At 36.0% G+C, this 22,937-nt stretch overlaps 5 protein-coding genes and 1 long non-coding RNA gene across 7 annotated transcripts; 3 read left to right on the forward strand and 3 right to left on the reverse strand.

Annotated features, from left to right (window-relative positions):
• Nucleotide 1: 1 nt before the first annotated feature.
• Nucleotides 2-3,742, reverse strand: LOC9304840 (proline-rich receptor-like protein kinase PERK8). The gene is made up of 7 exons (XM_021017521.1): nucleotides 2,295-3,742; nucleotides 1,603-2,016; nucleotides 1,440-1,526; nucleotides 1,277-1,347; nucleotides 1,112-1,194; nucleotides 869-1,016; nucleotides 2-502 (listed from the first exon to the last, which is right to left on the reverse strand). The coding sequence occupies exons 1-7, from the start codon at nucleotides 3,130-3,132 to the stop codon at nucleotides 122-124; spliced, it is 2,022 nt and encodes a 673-aa protein (XP_020873180.1). The 5' UTR covers nucleotides 3,133-3,742; the 3' UTR covers nucleotides 2-121.
• A 1,842-nt stretch (nucleotides 3,743-5,584) lies between these two features.
• LOC9306906 (tryptophan synthase beta chain 2) lies at nucleotides 5,585-8,400 on the reverse strand. Its single transcript, XM_021019788.1, has 6 exons — nucleotides 8,204-8,400; nucleotides 7,718-8,063; nucleotides 7,333-7,549; nucleotides 6,693-7,230; nucleotides 6,262-6,360; nucleotides 5,585-6,140 (listed from the first exon to the last, which is right to left on the reverse strand). Exons 1-6 carry the CDS (start codon nucleotides 8,271-8,273, stop codon nucleotides 5,887-5,889), a joined length of 1,524 nt encoding a protein of 507 aa, XP_020875447.1. The 5' UTR covers nucleotides 8,274-8,400; the 3' UTR covers nucleotides 5,585-5,886.
• A 2,839-nt stretch (nucleotides 8,401-11,239) lies between these two features.
• LOC9306907 (pheophytinase, chloroplastic) lies at nucleotides 11,240-13,164 on the reverse strand. Its single transcript, XM_021019454.1, is given in 7 exon segments — nucleotides 11,240-11,548; nucleotides 11,551-11,733; nucleotides 11,814-11,883; nucleotides 11,962-12,139; nucleotides 12,279-12,375; nucleotides 12,459-12,570; nucleotides 12,780-13,164. Coding segments are annotated over 7 exon segments (1,101 nt in total). The 5' UTR covers nucleotides 13,109-13,164; the 3' UTR covers nucleotides 11,240-11,416.
• A 2,416-nt stretch (nucleotides 13,165-15,580) lies between these two features.
• Nucleotides 15,581-18,465, forward strand: LOC9306908 (RHOMBOID-like protein 9, chloroplastic). 2 transcript variants are annotated; one of them, XM_021019142.1, is made up of 7 exons: nucleotides 15,581-15,770; nucleotides 16,173-16,584; nucleotides 16,676-16,841; nucleotides 16,941-17,106; nucleotides 17,346-17,516; nucleotides 17,605-17,759; nucleotides 18,039-18,465. In XM_021019142.1, the coding sequence occupies exons 2-7, from the start codon at nucleotides 16,182-16,184 to the stop codon at nucleotides 18,292-18,294; spliced, it is 1,317 nt and encodes a 438-aa protein (XP_020874801.1). In that variant the 5' UTR covers nucleotides 15,581-15,770; nucleotides 16,173-16,181; the 3' UTR covers nucleotides 18,295-18,465. The 2 variants fall into 2 exon arrangements, with proteins under 2 accessions (XP_020874801.1, XP_020874802.1); XM_021019143.1 differs by having other exon boundaries at nucleotides 15,672-15,866.
• A 138-nt stretch (nucleotides 18,466-18,603) lies between these two features.
• Nucleotides 18,604-20,313, forward strand: LOC9304841 (B3 domain-containing protein At5g38490). Its single transcript, XM_002868723.2, has one exon. The coding sequence runs from the start codon at nucleotides 18,850-18,852 to the stop codon at nucleotides 20,014-20,016; it is 1,167 nt and encodes a 388-aa protein (XP_002868769.1). The 5' UTR covers nucleotides 18,604-18,849; the 3' UTR covers nucleotides 20,017-20,313.
• A 120-nt stretch (nucleotides 20,314-20,433) lies between these two features.
• LOC110226734 lies at nucleotides 20,434-22,697 on the forward strand. The gene is made up of 3 exons (XR_002330656.1): nucleotides 20,434-20,941; nucleotides 21,056-21,202; nucleotides 21,445-22,697. It is a non-coding gene; the product is annotated as an uncharacterized LOC110226734 (long non-coding RNA).
• The last annotated feature ends 240 nt before the right edge of the window (nucleotides 22,698-22,937 follow it).

The following is a 22,937-nucleotide window of genomic DNA, read 5'->3' on the forward strand; positions in this document are numbered from 1 at the left end:
CTATCAAATTTATGTGTATGTATGTATATTTTAAAAAATACATTATATCATGCAAAAGAATATACAAGATCGAAGACATGTTTAAGGGGAAAGAAGAAAGTAGCAAAAACAATAAAACCTACTAAGGTACAAATCTGGACTGGTCACGACTTCCCCAGCTACTATGTGACTGTGAGCGATCAAAGAAGTCAGAACTATAATCTTGACTTCCAAAAGCCATTCTCTGAAACATTCTTATCTGAGCAGATTGTTGTCTCGAGTCAAACACTTGGCTCTGTCCTGGTCTCATTCCGTTGGTTATGTCCGTTGCTTCTTCCAGTGTGTCCAAAGCTCTCACCACTTGGCTCATCTTTGGTCGTTTTGCAGCTGAGTGTCGGACGCATGCAGCTGCAGCTTCTACCATTCTGAACATCTCTCCCGGGATGAAGTTGTTCCCTAGCCTCGGATCTACTAGCTCTTCAAATTCTTCGTTTTCGATTGCTTGACTCAGCAAGGGTCTTGCCTGAAAAATGTTTTTGAACCAGAGCGGGTTAGAGGACACTTATTGAATCATGGAAGTTAAAGAAATATGGTAAAAACAAGAGCTGTTCTGCAATTTAAGCACCAACAAATCACGCTAACGTAAATTTAAGATCAAGTAGATATACTCCAACTTTGCCTCAAAATTGCGATTTCAATCAGACTTGTGCATTTCGGGTCTCGGATAGGGTAATAGCCGGCAAGAGGGTACGTGCAATTCGGGTAAATTAAACTAGCATTCAAAATATATCCCAAAATAATACAAGACATGCATTTTATTTAACCAATTGATTGAACCATTAGGATCAAACGCAATAGTTTAATTTTAACTCTACTTAGTAGTACTTACCCATTCAACAAGGCTCTCATCACCAAGTGGTTGAGACGTATCTACAGGTTTGCGGCCAGTTATAAGCTCCAACAGTATTACCCCATACGAATAAACATCCGCTTTTTCAGACAGCTTTCCACTTGTTGCATATTCAGGAGCCATGTACCTAAGAAAATTTGACAGTTAATATCGGTTAGTTCTTCTGTGAGTAGTTGACTTTCACACAAAGAACGTTCTAATAAATAATGCATACACACACACCCAAAGGTTCCCATTACGCGTGTTGAGACGTGTGTGTTTAAATCCAGTTCTTGTGCTATTTTCGCAAGCCCAAAATCTGCAACCTGTGGAAATACTTTCTTAAGAATTCAGCGTGGTGAAACAAAGACCGTTTAATGACTAGAATAAAAGCTAATATGATGTTACCAAGGCTTCAAAGCTGTTATCTAAAAGTATGTTGGATGATTTAATGTCACGGTGAATAATGCGGGGATGACCTGCCAAAGAGAGAAGCAGAACAAAAGGAGGAAACAAAAATAAGAAAAATTAAAGATCATTACAAAAATCAAAAAGCAGCGGAAAGACTTACAGTCTTCATGTAAGTAGGCGATTCCACGAGCTGCACCAGCAGCAACCCTTACCCGAGTTTCCCAAGTCATTACTGGTCTTCCTGGAGCTGCGAAGATACAGGCATTGAAGTTTATGTAGTTATAAACAGATAAGTTTATGGTTTAAGAAGATTAGGCATGTACCATGGAGATGATAATGGAGAGTGTTGTTGGGTACATAATCATATACTAGCAACCTATGTTGCTCCGAGATGCAATAACCGACTAATGTAACCAAATGACGGTGATGAACCCGAGAAATGATTTCAACCTCTGCTTTGAACTCTCTCTCTCCTTGACTTCCACCAATCTTCAACTGTTTAACTGCCACTTCCCTTCCGTCTGCAAGAATGCCTTTGTATACACAGCCAAACCCTCCTTCACCGAGAAGATTCTTCTCGGAGAACCCACTTGTAACTTGAGATAATTCATCATATGAAAACCAAGATCTTTGGTTGCTAACCATGCCTGAATCAGATGACGCATACATGTAATCGCTACCAGAATGGCTTCTCATCTTAGGAGGAGCTGAAGAATGCGAGTTGAAGAGCACTACATCTGTCAATACGAGTTTTCCGTTAATAAACAACTCAATAATGGGTTAACAAAAAAGTACACTGTCCAAAACTTAGTGAGTGTTCCATACTCATTAAGTTTCTAAAACTAACCATACTACTCACAACACTCAGTACACAGTTCTCTCAACAGTTCTCGAGTCGTTAATGAACAAACCGACTAGGGTTTCTAACCGCACCCTAAATGCAGAAGGATCTTAGATTATCCAACTACAAAATGCCTTTTTAGAACCTAAGATGTGTTCTTATATGTTATATTACCTGAGCCTTGAGGAGATGAATAAGCGGAAGGAGGCATAGTGTATCCAACAAAGGTTCCAGGGTCCTTTCGCTTTCGTTTCCGAGTGAACCACACACCCAACACAAAAAGGCTAAGAAAAACCAATCCGACTATCGCTCCAATAGCTACAATACCTCCAGTACCAACTCCGCTCTTACCTGATGAATCAGACTGCATAGTGTTGTTTCCATTGTTTGAAGATGGTCCAGTTGGTTTAGCAATTGGTTTCTCTCTGGGAAGAACAGGTAATGGAGTTGGAGGAGGAGCTAAAGTAGAAGGATCAGTTGGATTTGAAGACGGAGGAGAAGCAGAGATAGCTGGAGGAGGAGGAGGAGATGTGGTTGTTGTTGGAGTTGATGGAGAAGGTTTAGGCGGTGAAGGCGTTTCTCCCGGCGGCGAAGGAGAAGGTTTAGGCGGAGGATTTGTTGTTGTTGGTGCAGGAGGTGAGGGAGAAGCATCAGGAGGTGGTGGAGGTGAGACAGTTTGCGGAGGAGCTGGTGGTGTTGTCGCCGGAGTTGAGGGAGGAGGAGAAGCAATCACCACAGGAGGTGGAGGGGAAGAAGCAACGGTGGGAGGAGGTGAAGTGACAACGGGAGGTGACGGTGGTGGAGAAGAAGACGGTGGAGGTGACGAAACAACCGGTGGTGGTGGTGGTGATGATGATACTACCGGCGGGGGAGATTGCGGCGGAGAAGGAGGTGGTGTAACCGGAGGTGGAGCAGATGGAGTGGTAGGCTGAGACGGTAACGGAGGAGGTGCGGTAGTTGAAGAATTTGACGACGGTGGCGATAAAATCGGTAAAGGAGGAACCAAACTCATTTCTTTATCGAATACGAATCTAAAGCAACAAACTTTCTTCTAACACCTTCGTTATCGATCCATTTCAACAAAGAAAAACGCCAAAAATTGAAGCTTTATGAACAAACAAACCCTAATTCCACAAATCAGATCAAAATCAACCTAAATTCCGCAACCTAAAGTCAAACCTACTAAATCAACCTAAGTTCCCAAAATCTTCAATCACTAGCCCTAGAATTTCAATACCCAGAAGTAAAAACTCGAGCTTTAAGCTCAGATTAAGCTACAAACGAAATTCAGAGCAGGCCCAGATGAAGAAACTGTAGAAAGTTCCAAACTTTAGAGCTTTTTTCACTTGGAAGATTCGAAATTGGAGGAAGAAGAATCGAGAAGCTTAAGTGAGATTGAGAAATGGAAGAAGGGAATGTGGTGAAAGGGAAGAGCGTGAGTCTTGTCTGGACAAACGTGGAGGCAACTCTGTCTCTCTGGTCAGAGATATTTGACAGAGAGATTTACGTTTATGAGAGAGTCAGACATGTGCGGAAGAAAGAGAAGAGCTTTTTTTTCGAGTGTTGTTGTTTCTTTATCATAGCCATTTTTTAGTCTTTTTCTTCATTGACTTGAGTTTCTTTTTTCACAAATCTCGATTAAATCACAAATTATTCTCACATCATAACCACATAAAATGCCACGTGGTTTATATTTCTTTTGTACGTTGTATTTTTCAAGAAAACTTTATTGTGTAAAGGAATTTACTATTTTCACGAGGAATAATTTTAAAATTGGAAATTTAAAAAAGTAGGTATGGGTGGAAAAGGAATAATAACAGAGAGAAAAAAGTGTTTTATGGTAAATTAGTAAATTAACAAGAAGAAAATGTGTATTTGGTGTACATGTGCACTCTAATCATGGTGATGTTTGAAAGTTTGTGCGCATGTTTGCTCCCTAAATTTGCTCTTTTTAATTATTGGATATTGGAGTAATTACTTGACTAATTACCGACGTGTACACGGCTATTAAGGTTTTGTAGTAGTGTGGGAAAACACTGAAGTTTCGATAGAGAAGTGCAATTCTTTTTTTTTTTTTTGCTGCAACAGAGATTTCATTCATGAATTTGAATCATTACAAAGGAGTTTTTGGAGTCCAATGGGCTGATTAGTCGAACTTGAATAAGACATTATACATTATTACAAACATAAGATGCTAAATGGGCAGCGCTGTTACACTGACGTCTTATGAAAGAAAAATTAACAGAGGAAAACTTTGAAGTCCAAAAATCGATGTCATGAAGCAGATTTGTGATTTCATGATGTTGAGATAAACCGTTTAATGTTTTGATAAATATCTCGCAGTCGCCTTCGAACAGTATCTTCCTATATCCTTCTATCCAAGTTTGTTGGATAGCCACAAGTAAAGCCTTTGTTTCCGCCTCTAGAGGTGTAGATACAGAAGGTAGAATTGATGATCCCCATGCTTTAGCCGTCCCTTGATGATCACGAATGATCCAGCCACCAATACCCTTAGAAGTTCCAATATCAAAACCTGCATCAAAATTGCATTTGACAAAAGAGAAGTACAATTCAACTACGGATAATATACAGTACGATTTTAATAGTAACGAAAATATATACATAGAAATATTTTTGTTACTATATATTGGAACTGCACCTCACCGAGCAGCTTCGTCTCTATTCGGAGCCTGAGTTTAAAAGAAGATTAAAATGCGCAATGTTAGCTAGGTTTCACGCAAATGCAAAATGCTTAGTTCGCATATAATTAATTTAGTGCCACCTTCGTAATATATAGAGTTGCTTACGACCTTATGAAATCGGTTTAGCTACTATAATCAGAACTTCTCTGATAAGTAATGTAAAAGTCAAATATCTTGTAGAACCTTTTCACAATGAATTTTTTTTGCGAGGTAGAGTATTTCGCTCATTCGTAGGCCACTGATATTTTGGTGTAGCAGATGTTGATATGCTTTGGAAAGAATTTAAATGTCTAGATCTTTTGCTAAATAGGATTTTATCTCAAAGTATATATTCTATATGTTGCATTGAGACTTTCTCTTTGTAATTCTAATTTTATTGTTCTCTTGTTTATTTTTTGCCAAGAAAACAATGTATAGGTTGAAAAACCTACTCTTCATCTATATGATATTTGCACTTTAGCAAAAAAAATATATTCTATATGTTTTATGGATGAAATAAACTTTGCATATATACTTGAGAGTTGAGACTAGGTGTGATTGGCTCATATCATGTGGGCATAAAATGAATGAAGAACTTGGCCGTATAAACTTACTATTGTGTCTTTGTTATTTGTTTTGAATGTTATTGTCTCTTGTTAGGACACGAGGAATCTAAGAACTTTTTAAGTTCTAACTTATCTTCTGCTAGTATAGATTTAGTAACATTCCCATAACGTTCAATCTTTTTTTTTTTCACTCCAACGATATATGGCTGCTTTGGAAGAATTAAGGGTTCATCATCGACTTATCATCGAACTTCATATCTTGCAAAGATTTCTCCGGCCAAAAGCTCCATCCATATATAGAGTCAAAGACTCTAGTGAAAAATATAGAGACCTAAGCCCAAAATGTGGTGTTTTTGTAAATGCCTTTTATTTTTATTTTGAAGAGATTTTGTCCATTATTGAAGTTATCCTCCCTCCCTCTCTCTTTATTTCAAAAGCTAGGAATAAACCTAGCTTCTATCACACGTCTAGTTTGGAACATGGAACATTGGTTTCCCGTGGTTATGGAGCCACTCGAGCTTAAACAACATGAGGAACCTTGGACAAAGACTCTCGTATCTTCTCTTCGCTGAATGATAAATCTATCAACTCGCCTTTTAAATACTTGTCGTAAGAGGCAAGGTCGAAGTGGCCATGTCCACACATAGCCATTAGTATCACTTTTGCTTCTCCTGTCTCTCTGCATCGGAGAGCTTCTCTTATGGTTGCAGCAATGGCGTGAGTCGGTTCTGGTGCGGGTATTATCCCTTCTGTTCTTGCAAACTGAATAGCACCTGCAAGAAAATTAAACATGAAAGTTTGTATTACAGTCCAATGCAAATATAAAATGTTATAAGTTAATAAAGATAATTGAGGTATTGAGATTTGAGGAATTGCGATTAGGCGAAGAACCACCTTGGAAACACTCGATTTGAGGAATTGAAATTGCTTCCATGAATCCTTGTTCATAAACATGTGAGATCAAGGGTGCCATCCCATGGTACCGTAATCCACCTGTCAACAACCATAGACAACACAACAAATTTAGCCAACAAGAAAACCAAGATTTCAGTAATTATCAAGAATCAAGAATCAAGAACCAAAAATCCAAGAACTCAAGAAATCAAGAAAACAAAAAATGATAATCAAGAAGCATTAGGTGTATAGTGTGTTCAAGAAGATATTGGATTTAAAACTTACTAATAACCGGCGTGGACAAAACAAAAGAATGAAGAAAAATAAAAAGATTATTCTATCTAAAAAATCAAGAAATCAAGAATCCAGAGACAGAAAAGCCTTCAAATATAGTGTGTTTAAGATCTTTGGTTTAAAGCTTAACTTATTACCGGCATGGATAGGATCAGGAATGAAGTCATGTCCTAAAGTATGCATCTTCATCAAAGGAGTCAATCCAGCTGTATCGCCAAAATCATACGCGTAAACCCCTTTGGTCAAGGAAGGACAAGCGGAGGGCTCAACCGCTCTTATAACAGGGTTTATATTTCCTTTGAGTTTCTCTCGAATAAAAGGAAAACTCAAACCAGCAAAATTTGATCCTCCACCAGTACACCCTATGATCAAATCAGGTGTTTCGCCAAAATTCTCCATTTGTTGAATGCATTCTTCTCCAATAATTGTCTGATGTAACAACACATGGTTCAATACACTCCCTAGGCAGTATTTTGTATCCTCGTTTCTCGCTGCAACTTCAACAGCTTCTGAAATCGCAATGCCTAAACTTCCCGGACTTGATGGATCGGATTCGAGGATTCTTCTACCTGCCTCAGTGAGATCCGATGGCGATGGATGAACCTTTGCACCCCAAGTTTGCATCATTAACCGACGATATGGCTTTGTATGGTACGAGTTGGCTACTTGCCATACCTATATATAATGTTGGAACAGCATAAAAGAAGAAATTGTACTCATCAACAAAGATTACATTTTCAAGATATCACAGCAAAAGTTTTAAATATTTATGCTTACTTCACAATCAAGGCCAAATAGACTAGAAGCAAAGGCTAAAGAACTGCCCCATTGGCCAGCGCCGGTTTCCGTCACAACGTTCTTGACACCTTCTTTCGCATTGTAATAAGCTTGCGGAACCGCTGTGTTGGGTTTGTGTGAACCAGCTGGGCTACCACCTTCATACTTGAAGTAAATCCTTGCCGGTGTTTGAAGAAGCTTCTCTAATCTCTTTGCTCTATAATCAAAGCAAGAACAAAAAATAATCTGATAAGAAATTTGGCTGAACTAAGACTAAGAGTGATGATACTTCAGCTAAACACCTTGTACTAATCTAATTTATTTATCCATCACATTCTAGTGGATATCATAAACATAAAAAGAAGAAGAAAAAAAAATCAAGAACCTGATTAGAGGAGTTGGACGCCAAAGCTTGTAGATTTCAAGAACTTCCTCAGGGATATCAATAAACCTCTTTTGTGTTGCTTCTTGTTTAATCAACTCATTGGGGAAAAGATGAGACAAATCTTCGGGTTTTATCGGTTGGAAAGTCTTTGGATGCAACGGTGGAGGTGGCTTGACTGAAAGATCAGCAACAAGATTGTACCATTGTTTTGGAATTTCAACCAATGATTTGTTGTTAGTAAATCTCAAATCTGCTTTTGCTCTTAAGCTAAATCCATTATTTGAAACCCTTTGTGCTTGATTAGATTTTCTTCTCAGGGTTAAGTCACTAAATCCTTGATAATCACCTAATCAAATCAAAATAAATGTCAACACATCAGATATTAAAACTTTGAAGCTTGAGTTTCAACAGCAATCAAAACCAAGAAAAACAAAAATAATAAATGTTTGACAAAAGAATCAAGAGATCAAAAGTGAACTTAATTACCAGTGAAGAAAACTTTAGCTGAGACTGATTTGGTGAAATGGTTTGGAGGCAAAAGCAATTGAGAGACCATTTCTTTGTTATCAAAGATATGAATTAGGGATTTTATCAAAGATAATATAGTTTAAAGCTTAGAAGACTATAGAGAGTGATGAGAGATCGGTGAAGCATTTAAATAGTAATAGATTCCAAGGAAGACTTCCCGGCACCCAACGACATCTAACCATTTTAATACAATTTTGTTTTCTCTTCTTTTTATTTATTTTTATTGGACCACTCCATTTAAATCTTTTTTTTTTTGGCATCAATTTTTGAAGAAAACTTGAAAAAATAAACCATGGTTTATTATTAAGGAAAATTGGAAATAAAGAATAAATATTTAAGTATTTGTCCATATATGAATTCTATGAACAAATATTAACTATTCCTAAACTATCATTTGCATAAGATTGAACCAATTGTTTCAAAAATAATTAAGAAAAATATGTATTAAAATGATAAAGAAGACACGAAGATATATAAAATGTCAAAAATATATTGTTTTGTTTTCGTTTTAGATAAATAAAATTTGATCTATAAAGTTTAGAATATGTCTTTCTGAAATTAGAATGTATATTCTATACAATCTACATGTTCTACAAAATTTAGATTATGTATTCTACACACTCTACATGTTTTACAAAATTTAGAAGTCATTTCTGTTCTACGGTATTTAGAATACTAGTTTCTACGACTTTTAGAATACATATTCTATACTTTGTTCTTTGTTCTACAAAAATTAGAATATTTTTTCTAACATTTACTCATGTTCTAAGAATGTTAGAAAACATATTCTTAAGATTTTTTTTTATTCTATAAAAATTAGAAAGTACATTCTATCTAATTTAGATTTTTTAAAAAAAAAATCTTAAAATATGGAAATTGAATATAGTGAATTTGATTACATTTGCAAATTACAGAAGTTGAATTATGAATACTTTAAAATTCTTTATACCTAAGTGAATAAATTATAACACAAATTAGAATTTTTCTTTGTACTTCACACTTTTTCCTATAGATTACGCATAATTTTTTTGTCTCAAAACCCGAAAAATTAGTTGAATTTTGAATACTTTAAAATTCTTTATACCTAAGTGAATAAATTATAACACAAATTAGAATTTTTCTTTATACTTAACACTTTTTCCTATAGATTACGCTTAATTTCTTGTTTCAAAATCCGGAAAATTATAGTTGCGCTCCATAAAGAATTTGAAATCAAGGGAGTGAGATAGAGAGAGAGATTGAAGAAGAAGAAGAAAAAAAAATTATTTAATATGGCGTTATTAGAGAGAACGAAAGCTTAACTTTGATGAGCAAGAGAATCAAAGAAGAAGAAGATATGAAATTATCTACGGCAAAACAAATAATGGAATGTAATTAAATGTTGATTTTGTCCAATATTTTTTCCAAATTGTTTTTAGAAAGAAATCAATTTAATTTTGAATTTTTTTAATAGTTTAGTAAGATTTTAAAAGACTGGGGGCATATTGGGATTTTAGTTATATGAAATCATATATGACCAATATTAAAGTATATATGACAAATCATGAATATAAAATGCATAGATGGACAATAGTTTAATTATTTGTCCTTTATTTCTAATTTTTCCTTATTATTATTCACTCTCACTGATTATCAATATTCAATTTTATATATACAGTTTGAATTTCATTCTCTATTGCTTGCTACCTAAACAAGTTAAAATTTCTCACAATTTTTGATAAAGAAAATAATTTTTTAATAACAAAAATACTTATGAAAAAGTTATTATAACTAAATAAAATGAGATATTTTTTTTTAATTTTGGTATTCCTTAGCACAAAAATAGAAGGATTTAGAAGGATGGCATGACTTTTATAGCCAAAACATTGAGGAGGCAAGAATTTGACTGCCTTTGACTCTATCTCTAGCTCATTTATTTTAATGTGAACATTTTCTTCTCTAAAATGTCTTCTTTTTTTTTCTTCTTCTTCTTCTTCTTTTTTTTTTTTTTTTTTTTGTTGTTCTTCTTCTTCTTCCTATCGTTGTTTTTTCAAATTCATGAAACCAAACTCAACAAACTATCATCAAATAATCAAAATTAAAGATACCGATACTCTTCACTATGTTGATGATATTGTAGCATGAATGTCCTTTTAAAGACTCAACAACCAAACAAATAGCAGATTTTGTGGCCAAAAATATAGCTTCTGGCAGCTCATAAAGTGTCTTTTACCTACCAACAGAAGTATTAGTTGTATAGGACCATCAATCATTCATCAACCAAACTAGTCACTTTCTACATTTATAAGTTTATAACGATTGTTTTACCAAAAAAGATTACCATTTATCTCCCAGTCTATAAACATATATACGAACGCGGAACGTACCCAGTGGCGGAGGTAGCATAGAAACATGGGGTCAACTGACCCCGGTGAATTTTCAAAATCAAACTAATATTATGGCATATTTAAACAAATACATAGATATTTGATTAAATTCCTATAAATTGATCCCAGTGCCCAATATGAAAACTACTCTTTTGACCCCTTAAACCATAACTTTTTTAATATTATAAAATGATATAGACTATAACCACTAATTGTTATATATAAGTTTCTTTGTTTTTAATTTTATTATCATGTTTTAGACAAACCAAATGTTTTTATAAATATCAGAATTTCATTTTTGTAAATGTAATAAAAAAACATAAGCTATATGCAATATAATTTGAAGAAAAAAAACAACCACACTTTATTAAAATATTTTTTATATTTTGACCCCGGTAAATTTAAATTCTAGCTCCGCCACTGAACGTACCAATATACAATATCACGTTCTCATCTATATTTCATCTCAATGGCATTAAGCTTTGACCAAATAAACCCTATCTTTTACCTTAGGAAATATTGGTTTCTGACCTTGACTTCATATATATTGATATTTCAGTTACAAAACATGACATTTTCTGTTTATTACTTACTTGATTAGATTTTATGCTTCTGTTAATAGATTTTGTTTAGTTAACACTCCATAAACAAACTCCTTTACCAACTTACAACCTCTTCGACTTCGAATGTGTCAAAATCTATGTGCTCTACAGCGAGTCAAATACCATTTGGAAGCTGTCTTTTTCCAGAAAGATAGATTTGTTATACATTTATAAACAAGTGTACACGGCAAAACAAATCGGAACTAGGTGGAAGAAAGTTGAGCCAGCCATGGAAGGAGACGCTCATGAACAAGATCCGGGCGATCATCTTGTGGGCAATGTCCAACGCCTTGTAGAACATAGAGGTTGAAGTTAGGTAACTGATCCGGAAGGGAAGGGAAGTGAAGTACTTACCTACTGGACCGTCGAGAGGGGTTAGTCCATCTTGGTCTCCCCATAAAACAAGAACCGGTTTGGTTATTTCCGGTATCAGCTTAATCGGGTTTGGTCCAGGTGGACCCGTTAAGATTGAAACAAATGCATCTAGCGCGCCTTCGGAATTTGCTGGTCCAGCAATGATCTGAAATAACATTTTCACATAAAAAGTGAACAAAACTTTCATTGGTTCTTTGTCATTGAGAGTGAGTAATAGGACAATACCTCTACAAGGGTATCATCTACATTGTCCTTGTTCCCGTAAACATTTGTCAAGATGTTCTTGAGATTTTCCCTGCATTTCGTATATTCATCAATGCGTTAGAGCTCTCGACTAAATCCTTTCAAAGTTAAGAAAAAAACGGGTAATTACCTGTCTTTAACGCGGTTAAAGAGTGCAGAAGCAATACCTCTTTGCTTGAGTAAAAAGTCGATAAGCAAGAGTAAAGGCATCAGCAGCTTGATTCTCCAGTCGTCAAACACCGCTTTGTTGTTCATACCACCAGCACAGTTCAATAGAACAAGACCTTTGACCAGATCTCGTTGTGATTCTGTTTTTTTATTCAAAATATGAGAAACATAGTACCTAAGATTCATACTTATGATACCTTTAGCTCAAGCAAGCTCTTGTACTTTTAAGTTCATATCATTCGACATAGAAACAAAATCAAGTAGTGAAAGGGCTAAGACCTGAAGCAGCAGCAATGACACAAGCAAGGCTTCCAACAGAGTTTCCAATCAAAATCGTCGGTTTCTGAACCACTTCCTCTAAGAAGTTGAGTATCAACTGCAACAAAATAAATCAAATCAAACCAAACCAAAACACTTCTTCAAACAGAAATTGCCACAGTATTTCAAAAATGGTTATACTTCAGCCCATGACTCCATGGTATAGCTAAAACCAGGAGGTTTATCCGAAGCACCGAATCCGAGAAGATCAATCGCATACACTGTATGGTTTTTGGACAGAGCATTTATGTTCCTGAAAAACAAGTTTAGTTTGTTCTTGTAATTAAAGCAATGCATATACACAAAATCTTCCACATACAACAAGTTCTTGATACTTAAGTAATCATACAAGTCAAACTCATAAGTTCACAATTCGAACACACATTTCCACTAATACTAAGTAAAAACCCTAACCAAATGAATCAAAGCATCATTTTAAACACTTCTTCCAAATATTGATACCTTCGCCAGTGAGGAATTGAAGCACCAAAGCCATGAACCAAAAGAACAGTTTGACTCGCCGGAGTTACTTCCTCCGGCGAATCTTTGACAAAGTAATTAACAGAATATTCTCCTTTCCACTTCCATTTCTTGCTTCTTTCTCCTATCTCTACCAATTCTACCGCCTCTACTACTCCTCCACCTGAAACCGCCGTCCCCGACGACGCAGTGGCTCTAACACAGACGCGATCTCTCCGGAGGCTGATACGTCGGAAGTTAACCGTAGAAGTCGCTGTTTGTGACACCACCATTGACGTCGGTGACATTGCCGTCCATGTTAGAGCTCTCATCGTCGTTTCTCTCTCTCTCTCTTTGGTTTCTTCAGTTATCGTTTTTGGTTAATTTGCCATTAGAGATAATCTTACGTGGCTTTCTCTCTACCAATCTTTCTGGTTCGAGTAGTTTCGGTACAAACCGGTTAACGATTAATTGGATTAAACCAAATGCTGAAATGAACCGAGAATCCACCGCGAATCCGGATAGAAAATGAAATGGAGCGTCCACGTGGCATTTGGTAGATGGTTGACGAAGATATCAAAACTGAGGTTTGTGGGATAATTGGACAAATAGAATTGGAAAATGAAAAAAAAAAAAAAAATTCAACAAGATTATGTAAATTAACTTTTAATAGGTTTTGTTAACCAAATCCAAAAATGAAGCCTTAAACAAAATGTAGTCAAGCTTCATCAGAGAATTGAAAATGGGATTGGCACAAAGATGAATAGCTCTAATGTTATCACAATATATAGTCGAAGTAGCAGAAAAAATAATGTAGAGCTTCTTTGTAAGAAACAGTAGTCATTTGAGCTCAGCGGTTGTGATTGCTTGCCACCAAACGGTATTCGGCCTCCAACAACGAACGTGTCTTCGGCCTTATGTTTATGTGAACACCAAGATATTGGTTGTTTGCCAAATTTAAACAATGTATTCATCTGTGGATATATAGTCATCACGATCTCTAGCTCAATCAGCATCATAATATATAAGGAGATAGATCTCATCGAAGACTAAAGCCCGTAAAGCAAAGACTTTAGATAGCAGGTATCTATAAAATAATTTAGGAGCATAATCTTGTAGAAAGTTATTGTGGTTGAGTCAGTGGCGGATCTAGAATCAATTTCTAATGGGGTCAGAGCCATGCCATAGTGCAAGAATTTGAAACATTGGCCTATGACATCCATTTTTTAAAAACAAATTAAGGGCATAATATTTTATCTACTTTGAAGGTTTTAAGGGCATCAATTGCTTCTAAATACTTCCTCTGCTTCACAAAGAGTGTCATTCTACCATTTTCACACAAATTAAGAAAACTAAACAAATGTCATTTTTACCCCTTATTAATACACTAGATAATACTCTCTCTATAATTAATAAGCTCAAATAATAAGGATAAAAAAGAGAATTAATTTTAAAAACTACATTGAAAACATAAAACGATATTCTTTGTGAAACAAAATTAAAACCTTAAAATGACACTCTTTGTGAAACGGAGGGAGTATAATTAAGGATATATATTAAATGTTGTAAATGCTGTAATTATTAATTAGGATAAAATGAGAGATTTGTTCGGTTTATTTCTAGGCACGGCTTACGATGGTTCAAGTTGATTTTAGTGACAAATCTTAGATAAAATTATTTATGTTTCTCTTTTTTATATACTCAGTTTGTTTTAAAAAAAATTTACACTCAACTTTTTAATTAATTAGGGCATTCTAGTTTTTCTCGCTTCTACTATCTGTTAATGTTAGCACGGCTCTGAATGGGGTCAATATATTATACGATGAGAAAATGAAGAATTTAAACATATTTTAATGGGGTCAATATAAAGAATTTTAATCATATTCTCTAATTTACTCTTAATTTTTATTAGCAAATAAGTTAAAATTCAAAAGTTGTTGGGGTCAAATGACACCATTGCCACCAAAGTAGCTCCGCCACTGGGCTGAGTGGTTAACACTCTCACTTTCTCCTTAGAGAATTTGTGTTTAATGATGGGACAAAAATAAATTTTGCTTTAGACAACAATTTACTTTAAGTCTGTCCTACAAAAATAATGGAATCCAACTATGTCAAAGAATACTATGTAGATGTTAGGATTACTTAGCTTGATGTGATTAAATGTTTTCCTGGAATACATGATATAGTTGAGATCTCAACAAAAAAATAAATACAAAAGAGATTTCAACTTAGCTATCGCAGTAAATCATGTGTTTTTTTTTCCTTAAAATCGTAACTATATTCATCTTTCCCAAAATTGGGCATGATTTGAAGTTTACAAATCGAATCACAACGATGAATCAAAGCTGAAAGTAAGTCATTTACACGTACAAGATTTTCCAAACATGTGAAGCAAAGCTTAAAGACCAGTAGGAATCAAAAAGCTTGGATTATGGCTAGAAAAAAATCTTAAACCAAGTAGCAAAGAAGCTTTTATAGATACAATATGAGGTTGGAAATATTGTTCATTTTTGTTTTGAGCTTAAGAGTCTTTTATGCCATATGTGTTGTCTAAGTGAGCGAAATCAAACGATTGACTAATTTTGTTTAGGTCAATGTAGTTTTACGCTCAAAGTTAATAGTTTAGATAGTAAATTTGAATTATTTTGGCGTTGAGGTAGAAAAAAGCATTGTATATTTGTTGAGGTATAAAAACGCATTTTACAATTTGTTTGGATTGAAAAAGGTCATTTTTGGGTAGGATTTCTAAATAAACTATTCAAAAGAAAAACATTTTCGTTATTCATCAGAAAAATGAAATAACGAAAATATCCAAAAGACGAAATTTGAACCATTAAATAAAATATTGTTTTCTTTATACGCTTTAGGTTGTGTTCCTAATAAACGTAATTTTCACAAGACACTGCTTCGTTTATTCGAACTCGCATTTCTTCCTAATCCTAGCAACCACAAATCTTCAATCTTTAAGATTAGGATCAGGTTCTTCGTTCAAAGGTAAAATCTAATCACTTTCTCAAATTCTAATTCTTCCTAATCGTCTTCGATTCTCCTCTCTCGACTTCGTAAATTGAAAAGTCTTAATAGGAAACGGTGAGAGAGGAGACAATTTCTCACTTGAAAGAGCTTATTTTTATACCTGTTTCGCTATTAGGTTCTTGAAAAAGTTATGCCCTTTTGTTGTTCGATTAAATGCCTCAGTGAGATTACTTAATTTAAGCTTTCCCTGAATCTTATCTCTGTATGGGTTTAATCCCAAATAGCTTCTTTGATTATCTTAGGCCTAACTTGTTAAGTGCATCTCTAAAGTTTGTGTTTTTATCAAAATTATTCACATGTTTTTGTTAAGTCTTCTTTGGGTTTTGGTGAATGAAGAGATATGATGCTTGAAATGTACAGGACCTGAAGATGGCACTGTTTCCTCTTCACCATGAAGTCCCCTGTAAAGGAGAAGTATTGTTTGATTCAAATGGTTTAAGACGTTTTTCGTCTGGTGGTAGCAGTAATGGTCTGATACATAGAACAATGGCTGAAGCAACCACGCTAGGCAGGGATTGTAGGATGAAGGATCGTATAAATTCAATACCGTTTTGTCGTTCACCGAGAGGAAGGTTATGCTTGGTTAGGGCGTCATCAGAGAACAAGATTACCAAAAGGAGACTTAAACTGTTGGATTCTTACTTTGGGAAACTTCGAAACGACGATGAGAAGCCTTCTATCTTAACCGGAGATGATATTGATCGGAAAGCTGAACTCAATGCGGATAAGGAGTTGGATTCTTTGAGTGTTTATCTTGACAAACTCCAAAAAGGTATAATATTACGATATTCTTGAATTTGGTCTCTCGTTGCTTGATCTTTCCGGCTATTTCCTCTTGTTAATGCTAACTTATTTTTCGTCAGATGCAAAATCTAAAGGTTTAGTCTCGTCCACCTTGGACGTGGTAAAATCAGAAGGCGGTTCAGTAGCAAGCAAATTGAGAAAGACTGGTATTGAAAGCAATAATAGTCCTTTCCAGCAGCTTGATGATGATGATCAATCAGTAGATACATTGAACTTCTATGCTGTGTAAAGACTCTTACTCACCTCTTGTTCGTCTTAGATGCAATGCCATGCAGGTTCTTATTGATGCTTAAAAATCTGTTTTTGTCTCCATTAAAATTGCAGGAGCATATTAGCATCCATCAATGTCGGTGTGTGCTTGTTTGAAGCAGCAGCACCAGTTAGGAATAACGATATGGGACTGCTATCACTCCCGTTGTTATATGGAGCAAAGATAAATGATCTAATCCTGGCTGGACAATGGTGGAGGCTGGTCACACCCATGTTTCTGGTACAAGACCAACAAATTGGGTCTGTGTTCCCATTCTTTACTGTTTCAAAAACAAAGTTGACCAAACAGCTGGAGATTTTAAATACCTGACAACAGCATTGTCAAAAATATAAGTACATATCGCTTTAGTTCCTCATTCCGTTGCATCTTTTTGCATGTCAAATTTAGCATTCTTGATGACTTGGTTTCATGTAATATTCCCTTTTGGTCACTGAAACACTTTCATTTTACATCTGTAGCACTCTGGAATTCCTCATGTAGCCCTTAGTTCCTGGGCTCTGCTTACTTTTGGACCAAAAGTCTGCCGTGACTATGGACTATTCACGTTTTGTCTCATTTACATTCTCGGAGGAGTCTCTGGTAATTTCATGAGCTTTCTTCATACAGCAGATCCGACAGTTGGAGGAACTGTAAGTTCATTAATTTTTCCCATGTGGTATTACCAAATTGCACCATCCATTCGTTCTCAATTTTCTTCGTGTATATGGGTCGGTACAGGGACCAGCATTTGCATTAATAGGAGCTTGGCTCGTCGACCAAAATCAGAACAAGGAGATGATCAAAAGCAACGAATATGAGGACTTGTTTCAGAAGGCCATTATAATGACAGGATTTGGTCTCATATTAAGCCATTTCGGTCCAATTGATGACTGGTAAGTTTCCAATATCCATCAAGATTTCTTCAGCTAGTTGGTTCTTGTTCAGCATTCTAATGTAAGCAGCCTCTTGTTAGGTTCAGTTCATTATAAAGAATCATGACACATCTTCACATACTACTTCTTAGGTTTGATAATGGATCATAAACTGAATCGATAGGTTTCATAACTTTTACTTTATTCAGTCGACCAAAGATCTACAACATAGACTATACTTAAGCAAGAACATCTTATCAATGATACTGTGTTTTTCTTCTAACAAATGGTTCATCACAGGACAAATCTGGGAGCACTTATAGCCGGAATTGTATACGGATTCTTCACTTGTCCGGTGCTCCAACTTGAAAGAGGAAGTGAAAGACAAGAAGGGACTGTAACGGTAGGACCAGAGAAACAAAACAGCGCTGACCCGTGTAAATCGTTTCTGCTTTTCACAATCTTTGTCGCGGTTATTGTGACTTCTCTGGTACTCATTGGGGACGGACCATTGGACTTCCCAACGTACGATGATGTTGTGTATTCTCTCATCTAGTGTATCATCAAGACATCAAACTATATAAGGAGACTTGTATGTGTGTGTTTATGTATTGGTAAACGACGAGAGAGTTCTTTGGTTAATGGTATAGGAAAATGAGAAAAAACTATATTGAATTCTTCTCACATTTTGATTAGTATAAGTTTTTGTTGGTTTTTTCATGAACTATTTTTATGCAATTATGTTGAAATCTCAAGCTTTTTTTGTAACAAAAATAAATTCAAATAATAAAATTGAATACATGGAAAAAAGGAAACGAAACTTTCCAGTTCTCACTTTCGGAAAAAGGAAATACCAAAACATGGACTTAATCGTAATTAACGAAATGTTAAACTTGATCACAACGGCTATTGTTAGTTACTAATCACAATAATTAAACCACTAAACTCAAAAGAAAATTGGAAAAAACAAAAAGCCCTAAACCCTAATGGTAAGTATTTAAAGCAAGAGAAGGCAATATTTTTCTCATTTGCGCTCAGCTTTTCTCTGTCTTTCTAATTTCCTTGCTCCTCACGTTTCATTCTCAGAACTTTGAGTTTTGGTTCGATCACAATGAGTATGTATCATGATGATCATCTCACGGATTCAGGGAAGGATATGTGGTCGGATCTGTGTTTGCTGGTGGATACGGCAGTTATGGTTGAGGAAGAAGAACAACGTCATCGTCTTCTTGCAGAATCCAAGTGCCATAAGACTGTCTCTGAAGAAGAAGATAGCCAGAAGAGATTCTTCTATCTTTTCCCGAGGAAGAAAAGGTCTTCTTTGGTAAAGATAAGTTACACACAACAAAACCCTAATGGGGTTTCTACGTCTTCTTCTTCATCGCTTCTCGATCTTAACCTAACCCTCACTGATTACGAGACGAAAAACGCACAAAACCCTAGTTTTGATAAGCTTTTGGTGTATGATGAAGAAAAACGTGCAAAGAAAGGTAAATCAAAGATTATATGTGAAGAAGAAGAGGAAGAGGACGAAGAGAGTGAGAAGAGACTCTTCGAGAAGAATCTGAAGAAATTTGTAAGACACCAACAACAAAACTTTCATAATCTCAATGGGGCTTCAGCTTCTTCATCGTTCTTGAATCTTCGTTGTTATGAGCCTAAGTCCGAGAAGACAGAGACGAGAGACCTACCAAACCCTAATTACCATTCTTCTTCTCCATCTTCATGCCTAACGGAGAACAAAAGCCGCAAGAGGCGTGTCGTGCAACAGAGGAAGAGTGGTAAATTCAAGAAAGCAAAGGTTGCTCCTTTGCTAAGGTGGTCTACAGAGACGCCTGAGTGGGTTTTCGAGGTGATGAGATATATGAAAGCTGATGCCGAAAACCCGAGCTTGATCTTTGTGAGGGCTCTGACAAATAGTGATGTCAAAGTGGGCCAGAGCCGTCTCTTACTCCCATTCCAGCAGCTAATCAGAAACGACTTCTTGACGCCTGCAGAGTGTCGAGCCATACAGAAAGACGAAGACGAAGACGAAGACGAAGAAGACGCGAATATTGGTGTGGGAACGATTCTTGTGAATCAAAGGTCTGAAAAGTGGGGTTTACGTTTTAAGATATGGGTGATGGAGAAGGACTATGGACACGGAACCTTGAATTACGCTTTGAATTGGGGTTGGAACGAAGTTGTCAAGGGTAACGGCTTAAAAGCCGGCGACAAAATCAGTCTTTGGACTTTCAGGTGCCGTGGAGTCCTCTGCTTTGCCCTTGAGACATGGTAGTTCTCTGATATGGTCTCTTGAGGGTTTCATTTATCTAATTTCAGGTGACTCTGGAGGTTTTTTGGTATAGTAGTAACTTGTTGGAAGTGTTAATTAATAACAGTATTAAGATTTTGGTTGGTTCTCTCCTCGATTAGTAGTAGTAACTTGTCTGTCTCCTCTGTTGTCTCAGATCTTTAATATTGTTTTGAAATAAACTATTTGTCATGAAAATATGGTTTCTTGTTTTGTCTACTTTAGTTACTGCATTGTCCAAACCTGTAATGATGAAGATGATCTATTCAAGCAGTAGATGAATTCAATTATCTTCATCATGATGATGATGTGGGTAATCAAATAAGGTCAAATTAGTCTCCAAGACAAAGGGATTTGTGATTTGGACAACTCTCAAGAAAGTTTGGCTACACTTCCAACTCAGAATCATAGCGACATCAATGTCTGCTACATTCACAATGTATTCATGAAACTGTTTAATGACTGAGAGAACGTACTCGTAAAACCTTCTTCCCCAATTCTTTTACTCGGTTACATTCACAATGTATTCGTGAAGGCATATTCGGTTTCAAATTTATGTTAAATTTGTCAATTTGGTACTGATGCAGATCTTGTGTGTGTGTCTGGAAGTGAAGCTCGTGATTCCCCCTCCGCCGGATCAACTGGAAATCATTGGGGTCGAAATTGCCAAATTTTTTTATTTTTTTTTTAAATAGAAAATGCGGCTAAAGATATACATACCCCTTAAAAACTTGAAAACTACAGATCCAACCACCCTTATCACCCAAACTCAGAAATCCACATAATTTTGGATCTCTCTCGTCTCTTTTTCCCTTAATACACAGAAATCAAATCGACTCCTTTTTCCCACATTTCATTATCTTCTTCTTCGAGAGTACAATTGTGGATAACTCGAGCTTGTGTCTCCCGTGTAAGTCGAAATTGCTATTCAGTTCTTCCGTGATTTGGTGTTGTCGATTGGAGTTTGTTTATTATTTGAGTAGGTTAGAATCCGATTGGAGTTGTTAATCGTTTTTGATGTTAGGTTTGAGCAAGAACATGAATCGAAATGGTGCGTACAAAGAACCCAAGCTATCGTGAACAACCAAATCCAGCATATGAGATCGTAGAAGAAGAAGAAACTCATGGAGGTGAATCCCAAAACACTAAGTCTAATCCTCAGGATTCAACGGTATGTCTAAGTTATTGATCTAAATTTCCTAAATCAGAAAGTACAACTAAGTATGAATTAGTGTATCTTGTTCTCAAAATCGTAAATTATAAAGTACAACTTAGTATAAATTAGTGTATCTTGATCTAAATTTCCTAAAACAGAAAGTACAACTTAGTATGACTTAGTGTATCTTGATCTATAATTTCTGAATCAAAAAGTATAACTTAGTATAACTTAGTGTATGTTGATCTATTTTACAGGAACCCGAGGAGGAAATCGAAGTTATGCAACCTATGAATATGTACTTCTGTCCCGAGGAGTAGACAAAACCATTTAAGATTTCTGTGAAGTGTTATATTGCAGAGACATTGAGCCTATTAGGGACTCATCTCGAAGCGGAGGAGTTGGATTGGTTCCTCTTGCACCCACAGTTCAAGCATTTCTTCCATATGCCTAAAAACTCAAATCATAAGTTGATGGGTATGTGGATGCTCTTGCTTCGCATATCGTGTTTATAGAAAAAAAGAGAATGGTGGTTCATTGTGAATGGGGTCCCAATCCGATATTCTCTCAGAGAAATGGCACTCATGTCTGGATTAAACTGTCGTACATATCCACCTTTCATGGAAGGATTGGAGAGTTTAGCGTTTGCTGGGAAACACTTTGGGGTTGGGGCAACAATAACATATGCAAAAGTCAAAGCGAAGCTACTATCAATGAAGGATCCTGGGACAGACCGTTTGAAGATGGTTGTGCTATTCTTCCTATGTAGCATAATCATAGGGAAGAAAAAAGGAGGGAAGCAAGCGCCCTCTGTAGAATCTTTCTTTCTTAGAGTCGTGGATGATCTTGACGTATGTAAGACATTCCCTTGGGGTCGCTTAGCGTTTGATGAGAACATGAAAGACATCTTTCATTTGATGGGCCACTTTGGTGGAGTTGTGGGCGCACCATGGGTCTTTCCTAGTTTATAATTCTTTTGGAGGTTATTATGTTTTGAAATTGTACATATTAGTATAACTTGCTTCATCTAAGGTTTGATTATCTTGTGTTTTATGCAGTTTCTTGCGTTTGAGACAATTTCTGTTCTGAAGAACACTTTCCGAGAAGATGTTAGTAATGCACATGCACACCGTAAGTGTCCTCGGATGTGCAGGATGAAATATAAACCCAGCAAAATGAAAGGCTTTTCTTTCACAGAAATTTATGACTGTCTTGGTACAACTAAGATTATTTAGTATAACTTGTTTTGAAATTGTACAAATTAGTATAACTTGCTTTAGAATTCATAACTTGTATAATTTGTTTCATTTTTTACAGGAGATTCATAGTATCTTGCCTCCATCTTCTCGTGAGACACGTCTTCTAGACCGTATCATGGAAGTAGATAATGGATGGAATGATGTGGATGATCCAATAGCTGATGGTTGGACCAAGCGCTTAATTGACCAAGAGAAGTCAATATGGTTTGAAGAGCTTTATAATCAAGATGTGGCTACCCGTGGAATTGAGGTAGGTGATGTGGACCATGATAATGTGGATCTAGATGTTGTGGAACCTGGAAATGTGGATCCGGATCATGTGGAACATGATAATGTGGATCAAGATGATGAAAAATTGGATGATGGAACTCCAAATAATTTGGCTGAGCTAAGAATAGATTTATTCAAGAAGAAGACCGGGTGAACGATGAATTAAAGGCAATCATGTGAGAAAAAGTGTTGGACGGGGTTGACGGAATCCAATACAGACG

This window comes from Arabidopsis lyrata (assembly GCF_000004255.2).
Source record: "Arabidopsis lyrata subsp. lyrata unplaced genomic scaffold ARALYscaffold_7, whole genome shotgun sequence".
Classification (NCBI taxonomy): Eukaryota; Viridiplantae; Streptophyta; class Magnoliopsida; order Brassicales; family Brassicaceae; genus Arabidopsis; species Arabidopsis lyrata.

Excerpts from the sequence above, each read along its gene's own strand:
- LOC9306908 (XM_021019142.1), top strand. The coding sequence starts at position 16,182 with ATGGCACTGTTTCCTCTTCACCATGAAGTCCCCTGTAAAGGAGAAGTA. Across the intron at positions 17,517-17,604 it reads ATCCGACAGTTGGAGGAACT|GGACCAGCATTTGCATTAAT; the intron begins GTAAGTTCATTA and ends GGGTCGGTACAG. Across the intron at positions 17,760-18,038 it reads TTCGGTCCAATTGATGACTG|GACAAATCTGGGAGCACTTA; the intron begins GTAAGTTTCCAA and ends GGTTCATCACAG.
- LOC9304840 (XM_021017521.1), bottom strand. The coding sequence starts at position 3,132 with ATGAGTTTGGTTCCTCCTTTACCGATTTTATCGCCACCGTCGTCAAAT. Across the intron at positions 1,527-1,602 it reads TCTCCATTATCATCTCCATG|CTCCAGGAAGACCAGTAATG; the intron begins GTACATGCCTAA and ends GTATCTTCGCAG. Across the intron at positions 503-868 it reads ATGAGAGCCTTGTTGAATGG|GCAAGACCCTTGCTGAGTCA; the intron begins GTAAGTACTACT and ends AACATTTTTCAG.
- LOC9304841 (XM_002868723.2), top strand. The coding sequence starts at position 18,850 with ATGAGTATGTATCATGATGATCATCTCACGGATTCAGGGAAGGATATG.
- LOC9306906 (XM_021019788.1), bottom strand. The coding sequence starts at position 8,273 with ATGGTCTCTCAATTGCTTTTGCCTCCAAACCATTTCACCAAATCAGTC. Across the intron at positions 7,550-7,717 it reads CGTCCAACTCCTCTAATCAG|AGCAAAGAGATTAGAGAAGC; the intron begins GTTCTTGATTTT and ends CTTTGATTATAG. Across the intron at positions 7,231-7,332 it reads TATTTGGCCTTGATTGTGAA|GTATGGCAAGTAGCCAACTC; the intron begins GTAAGCATAAAT and ends CATTATATATAG.